Below are 21,347 nucleotides of genomic sequence, written 5' to 3'. Positions count from 1 at the left end.
AGTTTTGGGGACAAGTTATTCAATACCCATTATATATGCCCAAAGGTTTGTAATAGCGGTATAAGACATAAATTACGTGTTTTGTATCTTGGTGTTTCTTTTTTCTTTGAACAGTCTATACAATACTTTGTTCATGAAGGTTGTTTTTTATCAAACATATTTTATAGTTTTATTTTGCAATAATGATGTTGGCTGGTCCATTTTAATCACGTGACCCTCCATGGTACAACATTAAAACCTATTCAAAACATATTTTATAGTTCTTTTTACAATAATAATATTGTCTGGTCCATTTTGATCACGTGACCCTCCATGGTGCAACATTGAAACCTATTCAAAACTAATGTCAATGAGTATACGTTTTGTTTATTAAATACAAGCATCCAGCATTTATTTTATACGTTTTTTTGTGTGTTGTAGACACGGAATTAAGGCCATTTGTGTAATGATTTCTAATGTTTTTTGAACATTATGAAGGATGGAGTCTTTAATTGGTATCGTTTCTATTTTAAGTGTTTTAAGTTTTTTGCTATTTGTGTCGACTGTCTGTCAAGGAAACCTGTATTATTAATATTAAAGTAAGACTTAACTTATTGCTGTAAAACAGAGTTTCCGGAGCTTCAGCTCAACAATTGTGAACCGAAAGGGCGAAGAATACTTATCTTCCCGCATGAAGAAATCAGGGACTGTCTGTTTCTCTTTTATGAAATGGTAAATATCCACTGTAAAGAAATGTTCAACAAAGTCAGCCACAGTAGTTATTAATATAAATAACATTTGTTGCGCGAGCAATGCTACCACAATGGATAATAAAGAGAGTTCATTTCGCCGTGCGATTAACTGGTACGTAAGTAACATGACAATTGCTCGTTTTTGTTTTAGATGTCAATTTCAGTCAGTGTTATTACAACAATTTCTTTTACTGCTATTTCTTCTGCTACTGAGGTCTGTGCTGCTGGCGCAGGTGCTGCTACTACTATTGCTGCTACTGCTACGGCTACAACATTATATTCTACTACTACAAACTAAATGCCAAAACACGAAAGTGCAAACATGCTGTAGTTCACACTGATTGCTAAAGCAGACTTTTTCTTAAGTCAAATTGATCATTGACTCATTTCCCGCTTAATGCCATTAGTAGCTTCATGTACATTTTCTTTTCAACAACTACAACAAAACAACATATCTGGTGTAAATTGTTACTACTGAGATGACTGTTTGTGTGTCTATTACTATGATGACTTTTTTTGTGAAAAAGATATATTCCTTATTTCATTATTTTAAAAGATGATCGACATTCTATAACTTATCATATCATTTTCTAATTGATCAATATCTATAAATTATAAAGCTTGTTCATTTTGGTATTCATTGATACTCAATATATTTCATACTTTAGCAATTATAATAACAGTCCAACTCTCTCATTTGACCAATGTAATTAATCACGCTGATATAGATTTCCCTTTAACTGCTGAAAGAAATCAGACATAGTCCGGTAACGAATCTTTGACATGCATAATAATTGCTCTATATACAACAATTATGGGTCGCCACGATAGAATATTTAGTAAGGAGTATAAGTGAAAATCTAACCACTTTTGGAGATGATACGAACCTTGTTCTAACTCAATGTTCTAAACCAAGTGTAGTACAAAATGATAGTGATGGGCCGATAATCGCCGATAATTGATTATATCGGCAGACATTCGTAACTCGGCGATCGGCGACCTCATCGTTCCATAATTGAATTATCGAAAAAAGTTTTCTTGAAACTAGTAAATTTCCAACTTTATAAAGCGCAGTAACTTAATGCTAAGGGAAGTAACCGCCTGTTTGAGTTTTATCAGTACTTTCATTTAGTTTTTCTTTGCGTTCAAATCGCTAATGATGGCAGGCGGTCAGGGAAACATCGATCTCAAAATATTTGATTACCCTGGTAATCGGTCGTATAGGTGCTGGAAAAGTGCAAACTATTCCAGCGAAATGGTTAGGGTCATTCAAGCCCAGATTCTTATGAAACTAGGCTAGATCGACCCCCAGCTGTGCTCACATATTGAAATGAACGTCAAGATCAGTCGATGTAAAAACAAGAAATATTTGAAGAACGGAAATGTTTGCCGTCCAACTCCGAAAACACGTGAGAAAAGTTTTGCTATTTTAATTTCCAATTACTCGTTATTTCTAATAGCTGATGCTAATCCAATACCAATTTATTATTTCTCATTTTTTTCATTTTAATTTTCAAAACCGGTTCAAGAGACTTCAAGTCATTGACAAATTTGTCCAAATGACAAAACAAATGTATCATACAGGATAAGACATGGTTGATAAATGAACCAGAAAAAAATAATTCCCCTCGGGGAATTATTATTCGCACTTGGGCAATTATCAACCAAAAGCCATGGTCAATCATGTATTATTTTATAAATAACTTAATAATATAATATTTTAATAATATTATTTATTAGTCAACTTAAGTAGACCTCACCATGAAATGTTCCCTTACTTCATAAACTTTGGAATATTCGTTTTTTAAAATTATTTTTATAATGAATCAATATGCCAGAAATACTCATGTTCTAAAATAATGTAAAAATTAGACTAATGGAAATAATTAATTAGAATTACATCGTTTTCAAATACTAAATATAGTTACTGTAACGTTCCTACCCTGAGGGTTTATAAATGTATTTCATAATTGAATCAGATGCCATATAAATGTAGAGACATCAGAATGAATAATAAAAATCTTACAGTTTTTTTCTTATGGATTGATTTGCAACTTAAACAGATCGCCACTCAAATTTATCCATAAGGATACTTAATTTCAGTTTTACGAGTCAAAAACTTTTTTCAAGAATGATATGTGTACTCGCAGTCATTTTGCACTTTTTTCGTTTGCAACAATTTTCAGCTCTGTTCGGGTATATCTGTGTAGCCAGGAACCACTACGGAACCATATCAGTGGTAGGGCCAGCGTTTGTGAACAGGGAGGTTACACTGAAAGCGACACCGTTCTATCCTTGGGAATGTGACGTAGAATGGAAATACATAATGCAAGGCACCACACAATTTCAAACAATGGATGGGCCAAAAGCTATCAGATATTCGGAGAATGGGTCTTTCTTTTTGGAATGGAAAGCTTCTATTGAATATAACAGATCTGATTTTTACGCCGGATGTTCAAAGAACCCAGCCATACGATCACGCTTATTATCTTTAAATGTGAAAGGTATATATCGGCGTCCACTCAAAGATGTAAACCAAATATGTATTGATACATATTAAATGATAAAGATATGAAGAGTGTGATTGGTCTTTGTTTCCTCTCCGTTTGGAGTGTGGATTTTATCCTTTAAAGCCTCCTAACATAAATGAATGTGTGTGCTTTCTAAATTAACTGTAAGCCCTGTCTATGCTTTTTAATAAATACAAAGCAAAAACATGATTTTAATGTGATAATCCCGCTTATTTACAGAAATTCTTGGCAAATGTGGAGCCCTGGTGATACTAAGCCCGATTGTTCGCGGCGCGGACGTAAAACTTGGATATTTTCCGTCTGACCATTCTATTCAGCAAACACGAACATGGAAGGCAAATATCCAGGACATAGAGCTACGAGAAAATTCTTACGAAGAGGAAATAGTTTCTGAATATTTGTACATATTGACTATATTTAACTTTGAAGACAGAGATGAAGGAACGTATATTTTATGTTGTAATTCAGATGGACACACGGATTCTGTGCAGCTTCATATTTCAGGTACCTTGATTTTACTTCACCAAGCATTCTGACTTTTAAATTTTGGTTTTGTTTTGATATGTTAGCTCGGAATAGAAAGGAGTCGTATAAGTACAGAAATAATAAATAATACAGATAATAAATACATGAGCAGCAATGTGATAAACCTTCAATTTTCATGGTTTTATGGTATTCCTAGTGATTTAAATGGCTTGTGTGTTTTTTTTCAGAACCACCGAGTTACCCAGTCCTCGGTCCAAAGTCCGTTGACTTTAAAACAACAGACTGTATTTATGTTTATGGAGATTCCGACATATATTGCCAGACTGAAAATGGAACAGAACCTGTACAAGTGGCACTTTTACTGGGACAGGATTCATATGTTCTTGCTGAAAGCAAATTGGATAATGGGCTTTACCTATTCAGTAACATTTATCAACAAATGGCTGGACTGTCGAGATCGGATGTGACATGTCAGGTTTCAAATGCAGCCATTGAAAAACCATTCGAAGTGCACGGCATTGTATGTAACGTTGGTATGCAAGCAGAATATACATAATGCAAAGCTATGAATAGTAATTTGGTTGAGATTAATATTGTTGGATCGTGAATAAATTGGATGTTGTTTAATCCTTGTTTTAATTCCAGAGAAAGGTAGCCCACCCGTTCTAACAGTTCCTGAATTTCTTGATGGTGAAAGCTCGACAATAATCTGTGAAGTGCGCAATGCTTTACCGGCTCCGGTAATAGAAATTCATGTTGGCAATATTTTGATATCTGATGTTCCGCAAACTGATTTATTTAATGGATCTTCTCATACTTTTACAAGCACATCTAAGGTGACAAAGACTAACAAACTGTGGAATGGAAAAGAAATGTGTTGCACCTGTAAACGTATTGATGACTTTGGAATAGCAGATCATTCCATATGCAAAAACATCAGTATCAAATGTAAGTTTAACTAGCTTAATACATATGTGACTCTATATAGTAACACATTTGTGCAGGGTTTCCGCAATTATTTGCATGACTAAGCGACTATCAGTTTTGCGGCCCGGGCCAATTATCGATTATCATGTTGCGGCTCGTAGAACGTTGGCACGTGAATTCATTTTTTCTTTAAAATCAAATTTGGCGACTGTGAAATAAAGTCCTAACTAAATAAGCACAATTTATTTATCGGTTTGAACACATTAATTATTAGAATCCTTAAGGGAGGCAAACGCGAAAGCAGTTAAGGAAAATATGTTAGTGTTTCCTTAGCAGTGTGGACTATTAGGGCGGCGTTTTATTATTCAGCTTTGTCATTTTAAAAACAAAACAAAATTGAATTTACTTAAAAAAAACTGTACATACATGTATACATCAATACTACAAGGTACATGTTATATAAGTACATACAGTCGTTCAACTTGCTACGTGATAATGTTTATGTAATTTAATTGTAACATTTAAGACATAAAAGGACAGATGTCAATGTTTCGGAAAAAAACATTCGGATAGACATGTTGTGGAATTTCCTAGGTGAACAATTGAAATTAATTGGAACATGAAATGACAACAAAATGTTATTTATTTTTTTTGGCTTACTCTCAAAAACTAAATTTAATTTGAGAGTGAGTTTCCTCATCGTATCAAGCTAGAAGGAAATAAGAATGCACAACTGGGTTGCAGGTAAACTTTAAACAGAAGCCGTTAAACTTACAAAATAAGAAAAACAAACAAATGTATTAATGAGGTTAATACAAAGCGTAGCCGGGCTTTTGAGTGATAATTGGCCCTCGTGCTCATAATGTCCGTCGACTAAGTCTCGGGCCATTATGAATCACACGGGCCAATTATCACTCAAAAACCCGGCTACTCCTTGTATAAACCTCTATTTATTGTATAACATATGCGTACTCAAAGACGTTAAAAAGGAGATTGAGATAAGAATTAAGATACATAATTTACCTATCTGTCTCGTGGTATATGTTTGTATCATTGAAAGCCACAAGATATATTAATAGTGGCAATTGGACTTATGGTGAACACGGGGGTAACAGTTGTGTCCCCAACATGATTTACCAAGTGACTAAATACATGGCTGGGGGAACCATTACGTGTTCCATAAGATGCAGTCATTTCGCAACCGATTTAACTAAAAAAAATATGTATCCTTTTAAGGTACGTACTCAATCTTATTTATATTGTCGACTGTCGGTCAAACTGCCATTGGGGTGTGTTTTTATAGTTTACCATTTGTTCTAAATAGTTTTTTAATCATTTACCTTACAGGAAGGAGTACTTTTCAGAAACGAATAATAACTATTATTTAATCTTTATTATTTATGTGTAGTGTTTTCTTTAAATTTTGTTCTGTTCTCAAAACTACGCTTTAGGGGATCCGACTCTGTCTTTAAACACGACGTCACCAGTTGATTTACCTCCAAATACAACAGTGGTCATAAAAGGTACTGTGTTGCATGATTTCAATGCTAACGGGCAGTATACCTTTTGGTGGGAAGATGAATATAGCACTGTTATAAAGATTTGTAACAAAACAGACGAATACATATTAACACTTAATAATTCAGGCGATTTTGAAATGATATTTGTTTGCAAAAAATTGAATTCAAAGAAAAAGCATTGAAAGTAATCAACTATTCAGATATATTTTTTAACTTATAATGAATGAAATGTCTTTGTTTAGTTTCTTTCAATGATATTGCAATCTTATTGGAAACAAAATATTGTAGGTAGTCAATCCCTTGAAAAGGACGTTCAGACATTGTTTTCAACATTCCGATTCCCAGTTAACAATGTACTTATTGGGGCAGCCGTTTTCTGTGGACTTTGCATATTGTTTGCAATCGGAGGTAAGGATTGTGTATATTTCCTTAATGCTCTCATCAATTTAACTACATTCGCAGTCATTAGTGGTTCGATAATGATAAATCAAACCTTTGATTCAATTGCTGCAAATCAAGAGCAAAACTATGAATAGATCATTTTCCTGATAGCTTTGTCAACGAAATCCAAACGCTCGTTACATTTAGATATTTAACTATTGAGCACTGACCACCGATACGCTGTTTTGCCTCTTTTTTTATTTTTCATAGGTCCATGATTTTGTAAAGTTGAGCACTCTGTTTGACACGAATTAATTAGCAAATATCATAACCGCTATTTTCCATTACACACAATAGATTTAGGTACTTAAGTACATTATGGACAGTGATTAATGAAACCATACGTTATACTGCGAACAAGCCAATTATCAAATATAGAAATAAAGCTAAGAAACATAATACAACTTTTAAACAATAAATATAAGATGCACATATTTCACCATCGTATATTTGTTAGCGCAAGTGGTTTTAAGTTCAAAATGATTAAGATTCTTTAGCGAGTAAAAGGTACTTTTTTGCACAATACGCAAAACGGTCAGTTTTGAAAGGGTCCACTAGAGAAAACGTTCTTTTTAAACTGCTGCATTGATTAATGATGGTTATAGTTAGAATAATAAGAACAGTCCGTATGATATTTTTCCTGTTATCTGTTTCGTTTTAGTTTGACAATGCAATATATTTTAAGGTAGGTTTTAAGACTGAATTACCGATAGAATAAGGGACAGAATATGTATATAAATATTTTTTGTGAAAATTCATCAAGTATGAGTTTACAATTTTGAAATCTTTTTTAAACATTCTACTTTCTTTGTTGTTAATGTTGATGTTATGTATCGTATTACAACGTATCTAGTTGCAAACTACAATAAAACTCCTCAAACACAATATTAAGAACTAAATTTGGTTTTGTTTCATATCAACACATATCTTTTATAGGATGTATATTTCTTAAACGACGAAAGGACATCGCAGTAAACACACTAGAGATGTATGTATCAATTGTTAGTTTATATAAGTGATTAACAATTTGAAAATTTGACATATCTGTAAAAGTTGCAAAGTAAGAGCTTAAACAAAGCATACATGTATAATTATTCTTGTCATAAAAGTTGACATACTTGTTGCGTTCTATTTTCAGTGTTGAAAATCACAGCGGTAAGTTTCTATCTTTTAGGGTACTATACGTGCATGTATGAATCCTTTCCATCCTTCCAACCCATCATGTTCTAAGTATAGGTTACAGTTTTTTCTTTCTTAAAAGTAGCCTAAGGGAGGGGAACGCAGCGAAGTGACAGTGGCTTCTTTTTTTCATAAAGAAAAATCTTAATAAATTCTAACCGAGTTAGTGTTAGCCACTTAAAAATGCATTAGCATTAAAATTAAGCCTTGGGCCTGTCAAAAAGACCTGTTAATCACTGCCTGGCTGGACGATACAATAAATTGAACAGCAAATTGAATTTTATTTTATAACGTGTTCAAATGATCAGTTAAATAAGTGGAGAAATGTGAGTGAATACACCTGTGAAATATGACTCTTACGACTTCACTTGTATCCGAATTCGAGGTCTTAATCAAAATAATTAAACGTTTATGTATTGTCTATTATTGATAAAATAGTTATAATCATATAAAAGTCACATAAATATGCAGTCTGTCATTTGGAATTATATCCAGTTTCATACTTTTCGCTCTGGTTCTCTGCATACTAGTATTATTATTTTTTCCCCTCCAAATAAACTTTTATAAATAAATGCAATTAATGATATCGGAATAAAACAGACACGGCGTCGGAAAATTGTGTGGTACACATGGAAACGGAAGGAGTCCAGTACGCAGTTGTGCAGAGGCAGGCGGCCTCACAGGGGATTGAACTGCAGGTGAGTCACTCTTCACCCTTCGAGGTAATCTTCGAGATTTTTCATGTGATGCAGATATCATATAAAAGTACAAAGTACCCTGAACATAAATGTAAGACTTGAAGGATAGCCAACAAAATTTCAATGTCAGAATATGGAGAACACTTATTTAAAACAGTAAGGAGGGTATGCAATATTTTATAATTAATTGAACATGCATGCATTCAAAGATAACGACGAATACACATGATGATTTACCAGATATGATGCCATGCAAGTTTAAAAATATAACCATCCTTTTCAAATGTTATCCGTATTCGATAATACTAATATTCACGAATCATGTCATTCGGTAACGCAGTACAATGCTATATATAGCAGCAACAACGTAATGGCGACGGCCTAGCATACGCCGTGTTGGACATCGCGTTCCTACAGGAAGCTAACGCCAGAGTTCCAGCAAGGAGAACAAATACGCCGACGGAGTATGCTGATATTGAGATCCCCTCAAAACTGGAACCAGCTTTAGAAGATCCTATATCCCACAATGCATCAATGTTGAGCTAGATCAAAGTACAAAAACAATCGTAGAGTGTCTATATTTTATTCCTCATGATTATGTTCGGTATGTGTACGTGTTCTTTTGTATTCTATACCCAAATAAATAATGTTTAAACCAATGAAAACATAATCAAAACCACTTTATGGAATATTGAAATATATTATTTCCTGAATGGTATGAGTGACTGGTTTTCCTTTCTTATATATTTACATTTTAATAACCTACACCTTGGACGCTTGTGCTGTGCTCGATTTATTATTTCTTTCATTATTGTATTTAAACACATTGTGCTTTAGCTACCAAGTATGTCTCTATAAATGTTTTTGAAATACTATGACAGTTACCTTTGTTTTAATTGAATGCGGAGCCATAAACTGAACGCCATTAGTAAAGAAATGCATGACTGCAGTAATCTACTGGTCGTGTTAATCAGTTTTAAAGGCAATAAGTAAACATATATTTTGAATGTTGTATGCTTAATGCACGTATAAATACTTATGCCTGAACGGGAAAAGTTCAAGAAGGCTCTCTTTTGCCTCGAAAAAAAAAAAACAGACATTGTTTTTAAAAAAGTGTTGTTACTTATTACGGTGGCCGCCTTTTTAACCAGCGATCATAGCTTGCACATGTTAAGAGTTTCGCATATAACGCGTGTGATTTAAATATTGATAATGGCATGAAATGCTGCTAAATTTGTAAAAAAAGTAAAATGGTGAAAAAATGGCAAAACTTTCACGTGTTTAATCAATCATTGTTACTATTTGCACTTATGTAATCATTACATAGATTGTAAGCACCAATGTTTATTTCTTACCTCCTGCGAATTTGCATGCCTAAGAAGCAGAAACGTTGAAAACATAACTCGCGATATATTGTTAAATATGAACATTTCTTTCGAAATTTTAAAACTAGACCCTTTTTAGAGACACAAAGCAAGGGCCAAAACGACAGTTAACTCTAGACACAAATTTATAAAAACCACAAACACAAATAACACAGACAGACCAGATATTAACCAAATAAATTAACGGTGTGTGTTTTCACGTTTTCACGTTAAGAAAATAAACCCTTTTTAGAGGCACATGACAAGGGCCAAATCGACCAATAACTAGAAACACTAACATATAAATAGCACAAACGTTAAACAAACACCATATACATACCACACACTCATCAAATTACTTGACCAATAAATAAAGGGATTACCGCCTTTGACCGATCAGTGGAACACTATTTCACTGGAACACGAGTCTACCGGGGGGTTTATGGGACCTCACACTTTTCCCAATTACAATATTGAAATCTAAGCATCATCAAACCAAGTATTACATGATTGACGTAGAATTTGGGAATTTAAACAGCGACTAAGTTTCATGATTCCTTAACAGGTTATTGGTTACTTCAAGGCTACAGGTAATGCCCTGGTTATTTCTGTTGTGTCATTTATACACCACTGAAAATAACAGCAACGAGAATGATACCGAAAAGTGTTGTTGCCATCTTGCAGGGCGCGACTCATGTAAGAGAGAAGTATGAATTTGAATAATAAATATCATTTCGGTCACTGTGTACTTCATTTTATCTTGTGCTACTATATGCTCCTTCACACATTGTCATACATTTTGAACGTGCACTGTCTGCCCCTTGTTTGTCAAGGAGTGTTATTCTAAATTGAGATATCATCGTCGGTACTTCCTTCTGTTATGCACCAGTCAATTGTAGCCACGCCCCCCAGGTCCGGGGGTATACCGGGGATAGCCGGGGAAATGGGTCGTGTTTTGACCTTCCAGGTCGCCCCGCAGTGCCGGGTGAATGCGGTGGTTTTGTCTTCGCGCACAATATAGCGGGGAATTTGCCTTACCTAGGACTCCCTTCCCTGCAGGGCGGAGATTTTACCCGGGGTTGGCTGGACCGAAAGTCAAAGTCCCCGCCATTTCCCGGACCTGGGGGGGTGGGGGTGGGCGTGGTTACAATTGACTGGTGCATTACACTCCATACATACCGTGGGACAATTGACCGACAGAATCTCGTTTAAATGAATATGCATTAGGCAGGATAGACAAGTCTTTTTTCCAATGAATTTGCATGTTACACTTAAATATTGTTCAATAACTTTATATTGTCAGTATCATCCATGACCATGTGGTCTTGACTACTGTCAAATATTATTGTACTGAGAAGGCGGACCCGGTTCAACATCGGCAATCGCCAAAATATTTTCAACCGTAAAGCATCTGGTACCAATGTAACTGCCTCATTATTTATTCATGATTACGAGATTTTCCAAGCCAAATTGCCCACGGTACACAATGAAGCATAGCGTAGTGTGTATCGGGGGTATCCGACGATGCTGCGATATATGTATGTAGCAAAACTGAAATACAGTAAAACTGCGATCTCTCGAGGACGCCGGGGTCCGAGCTGAAACCTCGAGGGAACCGATGTTTCGAACGACCCGAGTTTCAATTTTCCAGTCTGTTATGAACTAGTGTATTCTAAGTTTGAAGTCGTCAAACCGAATGTTTACTACGACACCAATTATGTGTTTGCGTAGTGGAAATCGCTGATATGTTCAAAGGCTGTATTATACTAAATGTAAAAAAAAACAATTATAAAGAAATAAATAGTTACGTTTATTTTTACAAAGAGCACATTTTCTAAACAAGCAACATTTAAGTATGACAGTACATATTACGGCATTGGTCAGATTTAAGTTTCGCAAAATTAAGGATTGATGATTGGCGCATCTTGTCTGTCTCGCGAAACTGTTTAAAGTCATAATTTATAATAAGTAAGGGAGCCATAAGGTTTTGTGCATGATTTGTGTATTTGGGACCGGATATTGTGCTCGACTCCTCGACTTATTTCGGTTTCGATGCAGCGTCAGTATATTTTATATGAAACTAGAAGTCATAATTTATAATAAGTAAGGGGGCCATAAGGTTTTGTGCATGATTTGTGTATTTGGGACCGGATTTTGTGCTCGACTCCTCGACTTATTTCGGTTTCGATGCAGCGTCAGTATATTTTATATGAAACTAGAAGTCATAATTTATAATAAGTAAGGGAGCCATAAGGTTTTGTGCATGATTTGTGTATTTGGGACCGGATATTGTGCTCGACTCTTTGACTTATTTTGGTTTCGATGCAGCGTCAGTATATTTTATATGAAAATAGAAGAGAAAATGTTCGGGACCAAGCTCCGACCTCGAGGGACGGCGGTTCTCGAACGACCGCCTGTTCGTTCGACCGCAGTTTTACTGTATTGCAAATGTCATTTTCCGTAACACAAGTCATGTGAAAAATATCGGTTTACAATGGAACTCCACCAGAAGGCGGGGTCGAATATAGGCATACTCAGTGAATCTAGGCAAACCGTATTTATTTTCAGGGAGCATTGTCAAAATCCTGAGGTGGAAGGCATCAACACAGGTATCAGCATGGACTTGTAGCATGTGCGTTAAATTTTGCATTCATGTATAGAGAGAATATTATTGTTCGCGTTTGGTGTTCACGACGTACAAACAATTTTCCTTTTTATCATATGCCTAAACGTGGTATTAGAAGAAATTCAACTGCGTTTTATTAGAAAATCGCACCAAGCTGTCAGTACTACAAAAAATCCTTTGGGTATTACGACAGGTATTGTGGACCTTGCCATGTGCGCGCATTCTCGTACACCAGAGTGATGGTGCCATGCGTACCATAGATTTATTATTATCAAACCTCTGATGAATAAGAATGTGTGCGCGTTGATGTTTGGATTGGATAGCACAACGGCTTAAATTTCATATATTTCAATAAACACTGTGGAAAGCATATGATAAATAGAGCATATTTGTTCTATTTCGGTGTAGGATCGAAATTTATTTCACTGAGTGATTACAAAAACAATATATTTTTGGATTACGAATGAATTGGTTTTAATATTACACCGAAATTTGAACCCATTGTCTTTTTCTTTATACTGCAACATAAGAGATATGTCACTGTTTTTGTCGTTAATTGGAAAAACGAGTGGTAGATATCGTGATAATGATAATTTTAAAAAAATGTCAGCTTTGATCATTGAACGCTACATTTCTTCTGTAAGAGCAAAACAACAGCAGTGAAAATAAATGATAATTCACCGACAAGTATTAAAAAAAAAAATATTTGTGGATTTCAGTTTCGCTACTCGTGAAATAAATAACGATCTGAAACTGAATTAAACACATCTCTTGTTACACTTGTCGCCATTTACATAATGCATTGGCCAAATTACACTTGTCGCCATTTACTGAATGCATTGACCAAATTGCACTTGTCGCCATTTACTGAATGCATTGGCCAAATAACACTTGTCGCCATTTACTGAATGCATTGGCCAAATTACACTTGTCGCCATTTACTGAATGCATTGATCAAATTACACTTGTCGCCATTTACTGAATGCTTTGACCAAATAACACTTGTCGCCATTTACTGCATGCTTTGACCAAATAACACTTGTCGCCATTTACTGAATGCATTGACCAAATAACACTTGTCGCCATTTACTGAATGTATATTTGAATCGTTTGAAGTGAAAACAAAACAAATGTGGATTAACATCGAAGGAAAATAATTGTTCAAGTTGTAAAGTTTGTTTTATGATAAATGGACGTTAACCACATTCACTGTCAGAGATAAGTCTTGTTTTTCACCTAACAATGGTACACAAGTGAAATACATGTTTGATTGAAATCGGTATTCATACATATATGGCCTTCATTGAACTTGATATGATTCGGTGTTAATGCTGAAGTCTTCCTCTCAAATCTGTTTATTTCAATTTTACTATATCTAACACAACCAAACACAATCAGCTATCACAATACTAAGAAGACAAGAACAACAGCAGCAGCATACGTACCACGAAGAGCAGCAGCAATAACAGCAACGTTTAATCAGACGAAATTTAAATTTAATTGACGGGTTCATAAACAAAATGAACCATATGACTGTAATACAACACATTGTTAAATTCCAAACAAATTCATAAGTGTGCTTAGTTAAAGGGTTAAATCCGGACGCACGGTGATAGGTTGTAGGTTATGTCTCCGTGCTGCACGCCGTAGAACCGCACCTGAATATAATACAGAATATAATAATGTCGTGGTTATAGATGTTGGTCTTACCGGCGTTAAATTTTAACTCCGTGCTGCACGCCGTTGAACCGCACCTGAATATCATACAGAATATAACGATGTCGTGATTAAAGATGTTGGTCTTGCTGCGTACCCAGTGCTGCACGCCGAAGAACCGCATCTGCGTGTACTATAGAATATAGTGATGCCGTGGTTTTATATGTTGGTCTTGCTGGCGTACTCAGTGCTGTACGCCGAAGAACCGCATGTGCGTGTACTATAGAATATAGTGATGCCGTGGTTATATATGTTGGTTTTACTCACGAACTTCGTGCTGCACGCCGTAGATTCGCACCTGAATATAATACAGACTACAGCGTGATGTCGCGGTCATCTTTCCGGCATACTTCGTGTTGCACGTGGCTATAACTCTTAACTATTGTGTTAAACTGCAGCTCGTTAAAAATATTAGTCTGAGATGTACCTTGAATTAGTATTTTTCACATTGTTCTTTCTCATAATTATATGGCTGTCCAACGAGCGAAGCGTGAAAAATAAACGGCTAACATTTAGCTGAACGATTGAATGTACAAAATAAAATAAAATATCATCTCACATAGAACAATGCAGTATTTTGGGTCTTAGGTCGTATTCAATATACAACTTAAGTCAATCTTATGGTCACACATCATTGACACTATTCACTCTATGGGACCGTTATTTATATAGAGCAATCCGATTAGCTACATCGTTCTTAGATTCAATTAAGGCCGATAGTGAATACAACCCCAGACCGAATTTTTCGATTCGGTAGAGCGAGGGATAATATTAAATATCTTATCATATGTATTTTTACTGTTAAGAAATTTAAACCCGCTCTCACTTCAAAATCAAACGTCTCACAGGGCTTGGTCACAATTTCAAAAACGTCATTTTCGAAACGACGTTCGCATACAATTTGGTGGGCTTTTCTGCACAAACTATCATTTACTGTCATTTTGTTTCCTTTTTAAGCATATATTAAAAAGAAAAAAATGTTTGTTTCGGTATAACATCGCAATTATATTAATTATTCATGCCTGATTGATAGGACCTGATGTCTAGTACGAATCAAAGCACCGACAGTACTGCCAAAGGTATACATCCAGCATGTATGAAATATCATAATTTGTATAGCAGGCATGAATAAGTATAATTGAAATGGTAAGAGCATGCACGCACGTGTTTATCTGCAATCCCCCGTGCACATTAGTGTCGGGCCCGAGGCGATCAGCGTTCATGAAGACGCTGCTTCCGACGGCGAACTACTCCTCTTCCGTCTGCATGGCGTATTGTCCTGGAGCAGAGACATGGGTTCCCTTAGCGGCGTTAAACGCGTTTGTTATCTGAAAGAAGGGAGATAACCCGTTGACAACATGGGCCAGAATGATCTAGTGGAATAGGTAAACGTCTTCTATTCATGATGTCATGGGATCGACTCCCAACACGGCCCCAAAAGAGCACCCATGTTGTCCCTACGCAATAATCAAACAAGAGCGAGATTTATATCAGACTTCATAATCGAGCAAATATTCACGCACTATTCCCTGTATAAAACGTCCTGCCCAAATTTCATTTTAAATGGGTTTTTAAATCGGTGAGAAATGGCGAAAAAACTCGGAAATAGTACCGAATTTTAAACTTAAAATTTTCCCCACAAACTGGAGGATAATTGAAAAATTAGTTTTCTCTGATCTATATTTATCAATCGTGTGAGCAAACTCGTGGACGAGAATATTAGATTTGCCGTAGTAAGGATCCGCGCTGTTACACAGAATGTTGTCATCAAGGATCCCGGTCCACTGGCCCCCGGCACCAGCCAGTTTGAAGAACTTACGGCAGTCAAACGTACAGGACGTCCTGCACTGCCCTGCACAACCTGCCGGGGAGGGTTTACACGTAGAAGAGATTCTTACTAAAGCCACGTGTTTCAGACATGCAATTCCTGACAGTTTAAAATTACGTGAGTTATAATGTGCCATACGTATTACATAAAGTGGAAATCGATTATATTATGATGAAAACAAGTGAGTGTGAATGAGACTCGTGTTTCTCAGCGATAAACCACCTTGAAATAGCGGATAGAGGGATTACATAATCTGACACAAAATCAAATTTAGTACGGGGTATTAGTATATATTTTTGGTTATAGTTTAAAACAATATACAGGATATACACGTATAGTCTTGTTCACAGCATCCGGCCGGGTTGTCGACGCTGTAATACTCGGTGAAGATAGTTATATGCTCCCAGGATGTGAAAATACCGACAGTAGCATGGGAGGCTAGGCGGTTGAATGTGGCGCTCGACATGTGACTCGTCATACGATGGATTATCTCAGCGCCCTGGAGTAGAGTGATTGGTTAGTTGGTTAATGAATGTTGTTAATTTATTGATGTGTTGGTTAATTGATATTTGTTGGCTTATGTGTCGGCAGAATGAGTGAGTTCTTGATTTAATAAATGGATGCATGAATGATTGATAAACAAATGATTAGTTGATTGATCAATAAATTGATTTGTTGATTTATTTCTTGATTAATTGGTTGGTTCAATAAGTGAATGAATGATTGATTGAATGAAAAATGAATTATTGAAATTCATTATTTTGCAGGATATGGGAGACAAACACTCACTTTACTTTAGTCATGATTTGTTAGTTGGTAAAAAGAGGGAGTGAATGATTGTTTGAATGGAAAACGTATGACTGATTGACAAATTGCTTGGTTGATTGATTACTTAATTGATTGCCATATTGGTGATCGATTCTTTCGCAGGATATTGGACATAAACACTTACATTACTTTAGTCATACCGTATCTAGGGCATGGTCGCTGACATGGGTTGTGGCGTCTACCCTGATCCTGTAGCCCCCAGGGTCGTTATAGTTGACGGCATTCTTGCTCACATACCGGGTCTTGTAGGAGGCACGTAACAGCCGTTGTAGGGTAGGATGTTCGTCTGTCCTGGATTGGAGACACCAAATAAAAGCTTAAACGAATTCCAGTGCACACAACTTTTCCTAATGGGTGCAGTATAATGCATTCGTAACAAAACGTTGATGCCAGCAAATTAATAATACCAGGAACTTTGTTTCAATTATACACTACTTTGATGTTTTCCTGCAAGTTTATTCAGATGTTTAATTATCGTCATTGTAATCATTAAATGACACTTTCAGTTCAATTGATGTTTTGTTTTAATGTCTTACCAAAGCTACAAATTAACACAAACCTGAGAGGATGATATTTAGAGGATAATTTTATTTGTTTTGAGTTAAGGTATTAGTTTATTATAGACGTGCTAGTTTTCAAATCAAACGTCAGCGAGCACGGGGCAGGGAAACAATTTAAACGATGTCATTTCCGAAATAACGCTTCGTTCGCATACAAATTTGTTCGCATTTTTGAAAAACTGCAATTAATTTTCATTTATTATCCTTTTAAGGCATATAATAAACCAAAATTAATGTTTGTTTCAGTGTAAGATTGCAATATATTTAACCTGAAGAACAGCTTTTGTAGCTCACTCGGTGATATATATCACGATATAACATTAAGAAAAAAACAATTATCCTTTATATTTTCACCGAGTGAGCACCAAAAGTCACATTTCACGAGTGGCTTACTTTATAATTCGCCTTTTTAGTCTGAGTCTAAAACGTCAGAGATTGTGGCCCATGTAATCGTCGCCGGAAGATGGTATACAACTCAATTTTTCCCTAATATATTGTTTTATACGAATGTATGAAAAAAAAACAGGAAGGTCAAGAATGAGTGTCACAAAATGATATAATTTTTTGACGAACAAAATCAAATGAACTTTATCTTAATTGACCACGTCTAGAAACAGATATTTTAAACCTAAAATGTGACCTAAGGATAAGTACGATGATAAGAAGGTCTTTAAAACCATCATTCTCACTAGCCATACTTCTGACCTGCGGTGTTTAAATGTGGACCTACAATAATCTTACTCTAGCATAAAAACAGTTCACAAGCAATTGGTCTTTTATTCACTAATTTTTCACACTGACAAACTTTTATAATCAAACTATTGCTTTTTATATAAGATTTTCAAGACAGAATAAACAATTTATTTAGTGTAAAAAACAGATATTTTAAGCCCGCTAAAATATCATTTGACAACGATATAGTTATGTCCGACATGGAGACTTTAAATAACATAATTATATCAAAATCTTTAATATAATTAAATTACGACCTATGACTGGCATATATTTTCTCTTTTTTCACATATTTATTTAAAAGTGTTTTTTTTTTTCAAATTTCTTAAGTGGGAGATTTATTGATGTTATACACTGGAATTTACTTAGAAGTTTGACACGTGAATTTGCTCTAAAAGTAAGCACATATTATAAAAAAAAATCCATTATAAAACATAGATCAGTGGTCTTACTTTATTCTGATTAATTTTCATTCGAAAATATTTTGTATCTCTCAAGTTTTCAAGAAGAACCTCCATTTCCAGGGCGAAAAGGTGTCTATTACCAGTAAATGTAACAGCTAAATAGGTATGTGTACGAAGAGGTGCTTACGAATTGACTGAAATCACAACACTGACGGGGTCCCACTCAAGTCTTTCTGGCACCGGCGGTGGAATACATCCAACATCTGCCCAAAACAAATATCAACAACAGCAATGGTCATCATGTTTTTTTGTGTGTAAGAGACATAATACAGATAAGTTCAGTAAACTAGTTACAACTCACCACTGAAAATAACAGCAACGAGAATTATATCGAAAAGTGTTGTTGCCATCTTGAGATATATTCAAATATGAAAAATATTCTCATTTTGGTCACTGTGCACATGTTATATTGTGCTACTATTTGATCCTAAAGACAGTGACATACCTGTATGCACCTTGTGTGTCAAGGAGTGTTATTCAAAAATTGCAAATGCGGCATACTATCACGGACTTATAAACCATAAGTACGTGATTATAAGAAACGAAACTGAAGTAATACAAATTGCATTTTCAGCAACGCAAGTCATAAAAGATATATCAGTTTACAATTTAACTCCACCAGAAGGCGTCTGGGGAATGGGGAAACTCAGAGGATTAAGCAAGTTAAGATTTTTTCATGTGAGTTGGTCAAAATCATGATGGTCGAATGCATCTAAACATGGTTTAGGAAGTTGAAACCCGGCAATTTCCCTCTATCTTTCAGAAACTTTACGTTGCCTTGATTTAAGCCAGAATGTTGTCCAAAACGACCCAGGGCCTACTGAAAAACGCTCTATCTATCAATACATCGATTGATTAATCGATCAATTAATTAATCAATCAATCAATCAATTAATCGATCGATCAATCAACTAGACTAATTTCCCGACTAAAATCAAATACTTCACTATTTCTATGAGATTTACTTTAATACTGGAACTGTAAGCAAAGGTGTGCTACATTCCTCTTGAATTGAAGCACAACGGTTTAACATTCAATATTAAACACGATCAAATTAAATATTGACCCCCCACAGAATAACGAATTTTGGCATGTCAAGATGTGTCTACTATTTGCCTATGCTATAAAGAGTACCGTGCATTTCGTTAAGGCTGCATTAGAAACCTGACATGTCACATTCCGTCTAGACAGTTCAGTCATGTGTTAGTAAACGTTTCTAAAAAGGTACATCCTTTTGTTCCATTTGCTTTCACTAAAAACAAATGAATCCTGTCACAATAAACGTTATATTAGATCAGGTTCTGTTCCATTTTCAGTCTGGCAATATATGTCGGAATCTCTATAAACTTTAATACATTTTGTTGTATTAAAGTCAGCGGACGTTGGACCGTTAAAGTTTAATAATGTCAATATCTAAAAATGTTCAGCAACCATTTACTCTTCGCAAGAACATTCTCGTAGCTGTATGTCATAGATGTTTTTTCTTCCATGTTCGTCTAGTTATTGTTTGATGTCGTATAGAATAATCAGACGGAAAATATCCAAGTTTGACGTCCGCGCCGCGAATAACAGGGCTTATAACGACATATCCATATGTATGTAAATTATAAGGAACAAGTGAAATAACAGTTATTATTACAACAACAGGTTTATCTACTTTATTTTTATTGATATCAAAATGCATGTTCAGTTCTAACAAAGCGTTAGGCCAAATTAAAATACCTTCATTTGAATTAGGAGAAACCCAAATAAAAAAACAAAGAGGAAACAAAAATCCACTAATTTATTTTTGATAGAAATAAGTGTGAAAAATGATATTAAATTAACACCTTGACATTGGCTTCGATATTTACCTTTCATAATTAATGATATTATGTCTGTTCTTAGTGTTGAACATCCGGCGTAGAACTCAGATCTGTTTTATTCAACTAGCGCGTTCAATTTAAAAAAAGAATGACCCATCCTAAAATATATTTTAACATGTAGCCCATTCATTGTTTGAAAATGTGTGTCTTACTTTTTGTGTCTCCATTCTACGTCACAACACCAAGGGTAGAACGGTGTTGCTTTCACTGTCATCTCTCTGTTCATAAACGCTGGTCCTATCACTGATATTGTTCCATTCTGGTTCCTGGCTCCACAGATGTACCCAAACAGAGCAGAAATAGTTGTGGTTAACAAAAGGGAAAAGAATGAAAATGATTCCGAGTATACATAACATTCTAGGTAATAGCATGTGACTTGTACAAATGAAAGTATTCCTTTAGATAGATAAGAAGAAGAAGGGCATTCAGTTTGTTATGCAATTGAAACCTTAAGGAGTTTACTGATTAAACTCTTAGACATATATTGCACATTCGATTATCGCCTCTTGAGAGACAATTTAGTTAAGATGTGTTTATATATCCTTAGGAGAGCAACGCTACAACACCTGTATTAAGTACTAAATATCGGTACAAAATTAATCAAAATGTTTCCATTATTTCTTTACGTTATAGTTAGAACATATTGTGTTAACTCTTAATGATTAAAATGATTGGCGGATCTAGCAAAGCGAGCGATTCCTTTTTATCATTGTACACAGTATGTTTTTGCTGAGTTAAATTGCAACGTACTCTCTGCAAGCAGGGAACCAAATAATGACGTCATATCTGTTAAATTGTAAAACTGCTAGTCTTAGCGATTAGAAGTGGTAATCATTGGAAGCCGATAGGCT

General features: G+C 35.2%; 1 protein-coding gene across 1 annotated transcript; it reads left to right on the top strand.

Annotated features, from left to right (window-relative positions):
- Positions 1–3,084: 3,084 nt before the first annotated feature.
- Positions 3,085–4,717, top strand: LOC128235697 (uncharacterized). The gene is made up of 4 exons (XM_052950499.1): positions 3,085–3,235; positions 3,482–3,766; positions 3,976–4,268; positions 4,394–4,717. Exons 1-4 carry the CDS (start codon positions 3,085–3,087, stop codon positions 4,415–4,417), a joined length of 753 nt encoding a protein of 250 aa, XP_052806459.1. The 3' UTR covers positions 4,418–4,717.
- The last annotated feature ends 16,630 nt before the right edge of the window (positions 4,718–21,347 follow it).

The sequence above is a fragment of the Mya arenaria genome, chromosome 5, assembly GCF_026914265.1.
Source record: "Mya arenaria isolate MELC-2E11 chromosome 5, ASM2691426v1".
Classification (NCBI taxonomy): domain Eukaryota; kingdom Metazoa; phylum Mollusca; class Bivalvia; order Myida; family Myidae; genus Mya; species Mya arenaria.
Note: the sequence above shows the minus strand (reverse complement) of the source record. Positions and strands in the feature narration are given on the sequence as shown.

Excerpts from the sequence above, each read along its gene's own strand:
- LOC128235697 (XM_052950499.1), top strand. The coding sequence starts at position 3,085 with ATGGATGGGCCAAAAGCTATCAGATATTCGGAGAATGGGTCTTTCTTT. Across the intron at positions 3,767-3,975 it reads TGTGCAGCTTCATATTTCAG|AACCACCGAGTTACCCAGTC; the intron begins GTACCTTGATTT and ends GTTTTTTTTCAG. Across the intron at positions 4,269-4,393 it reads CATTCGAAGTGCACGGCATT|AGAAAGGTAGCCCACCCGTT; the intron begins GTATGTAACGTT and ends TTTTAATTCCAG.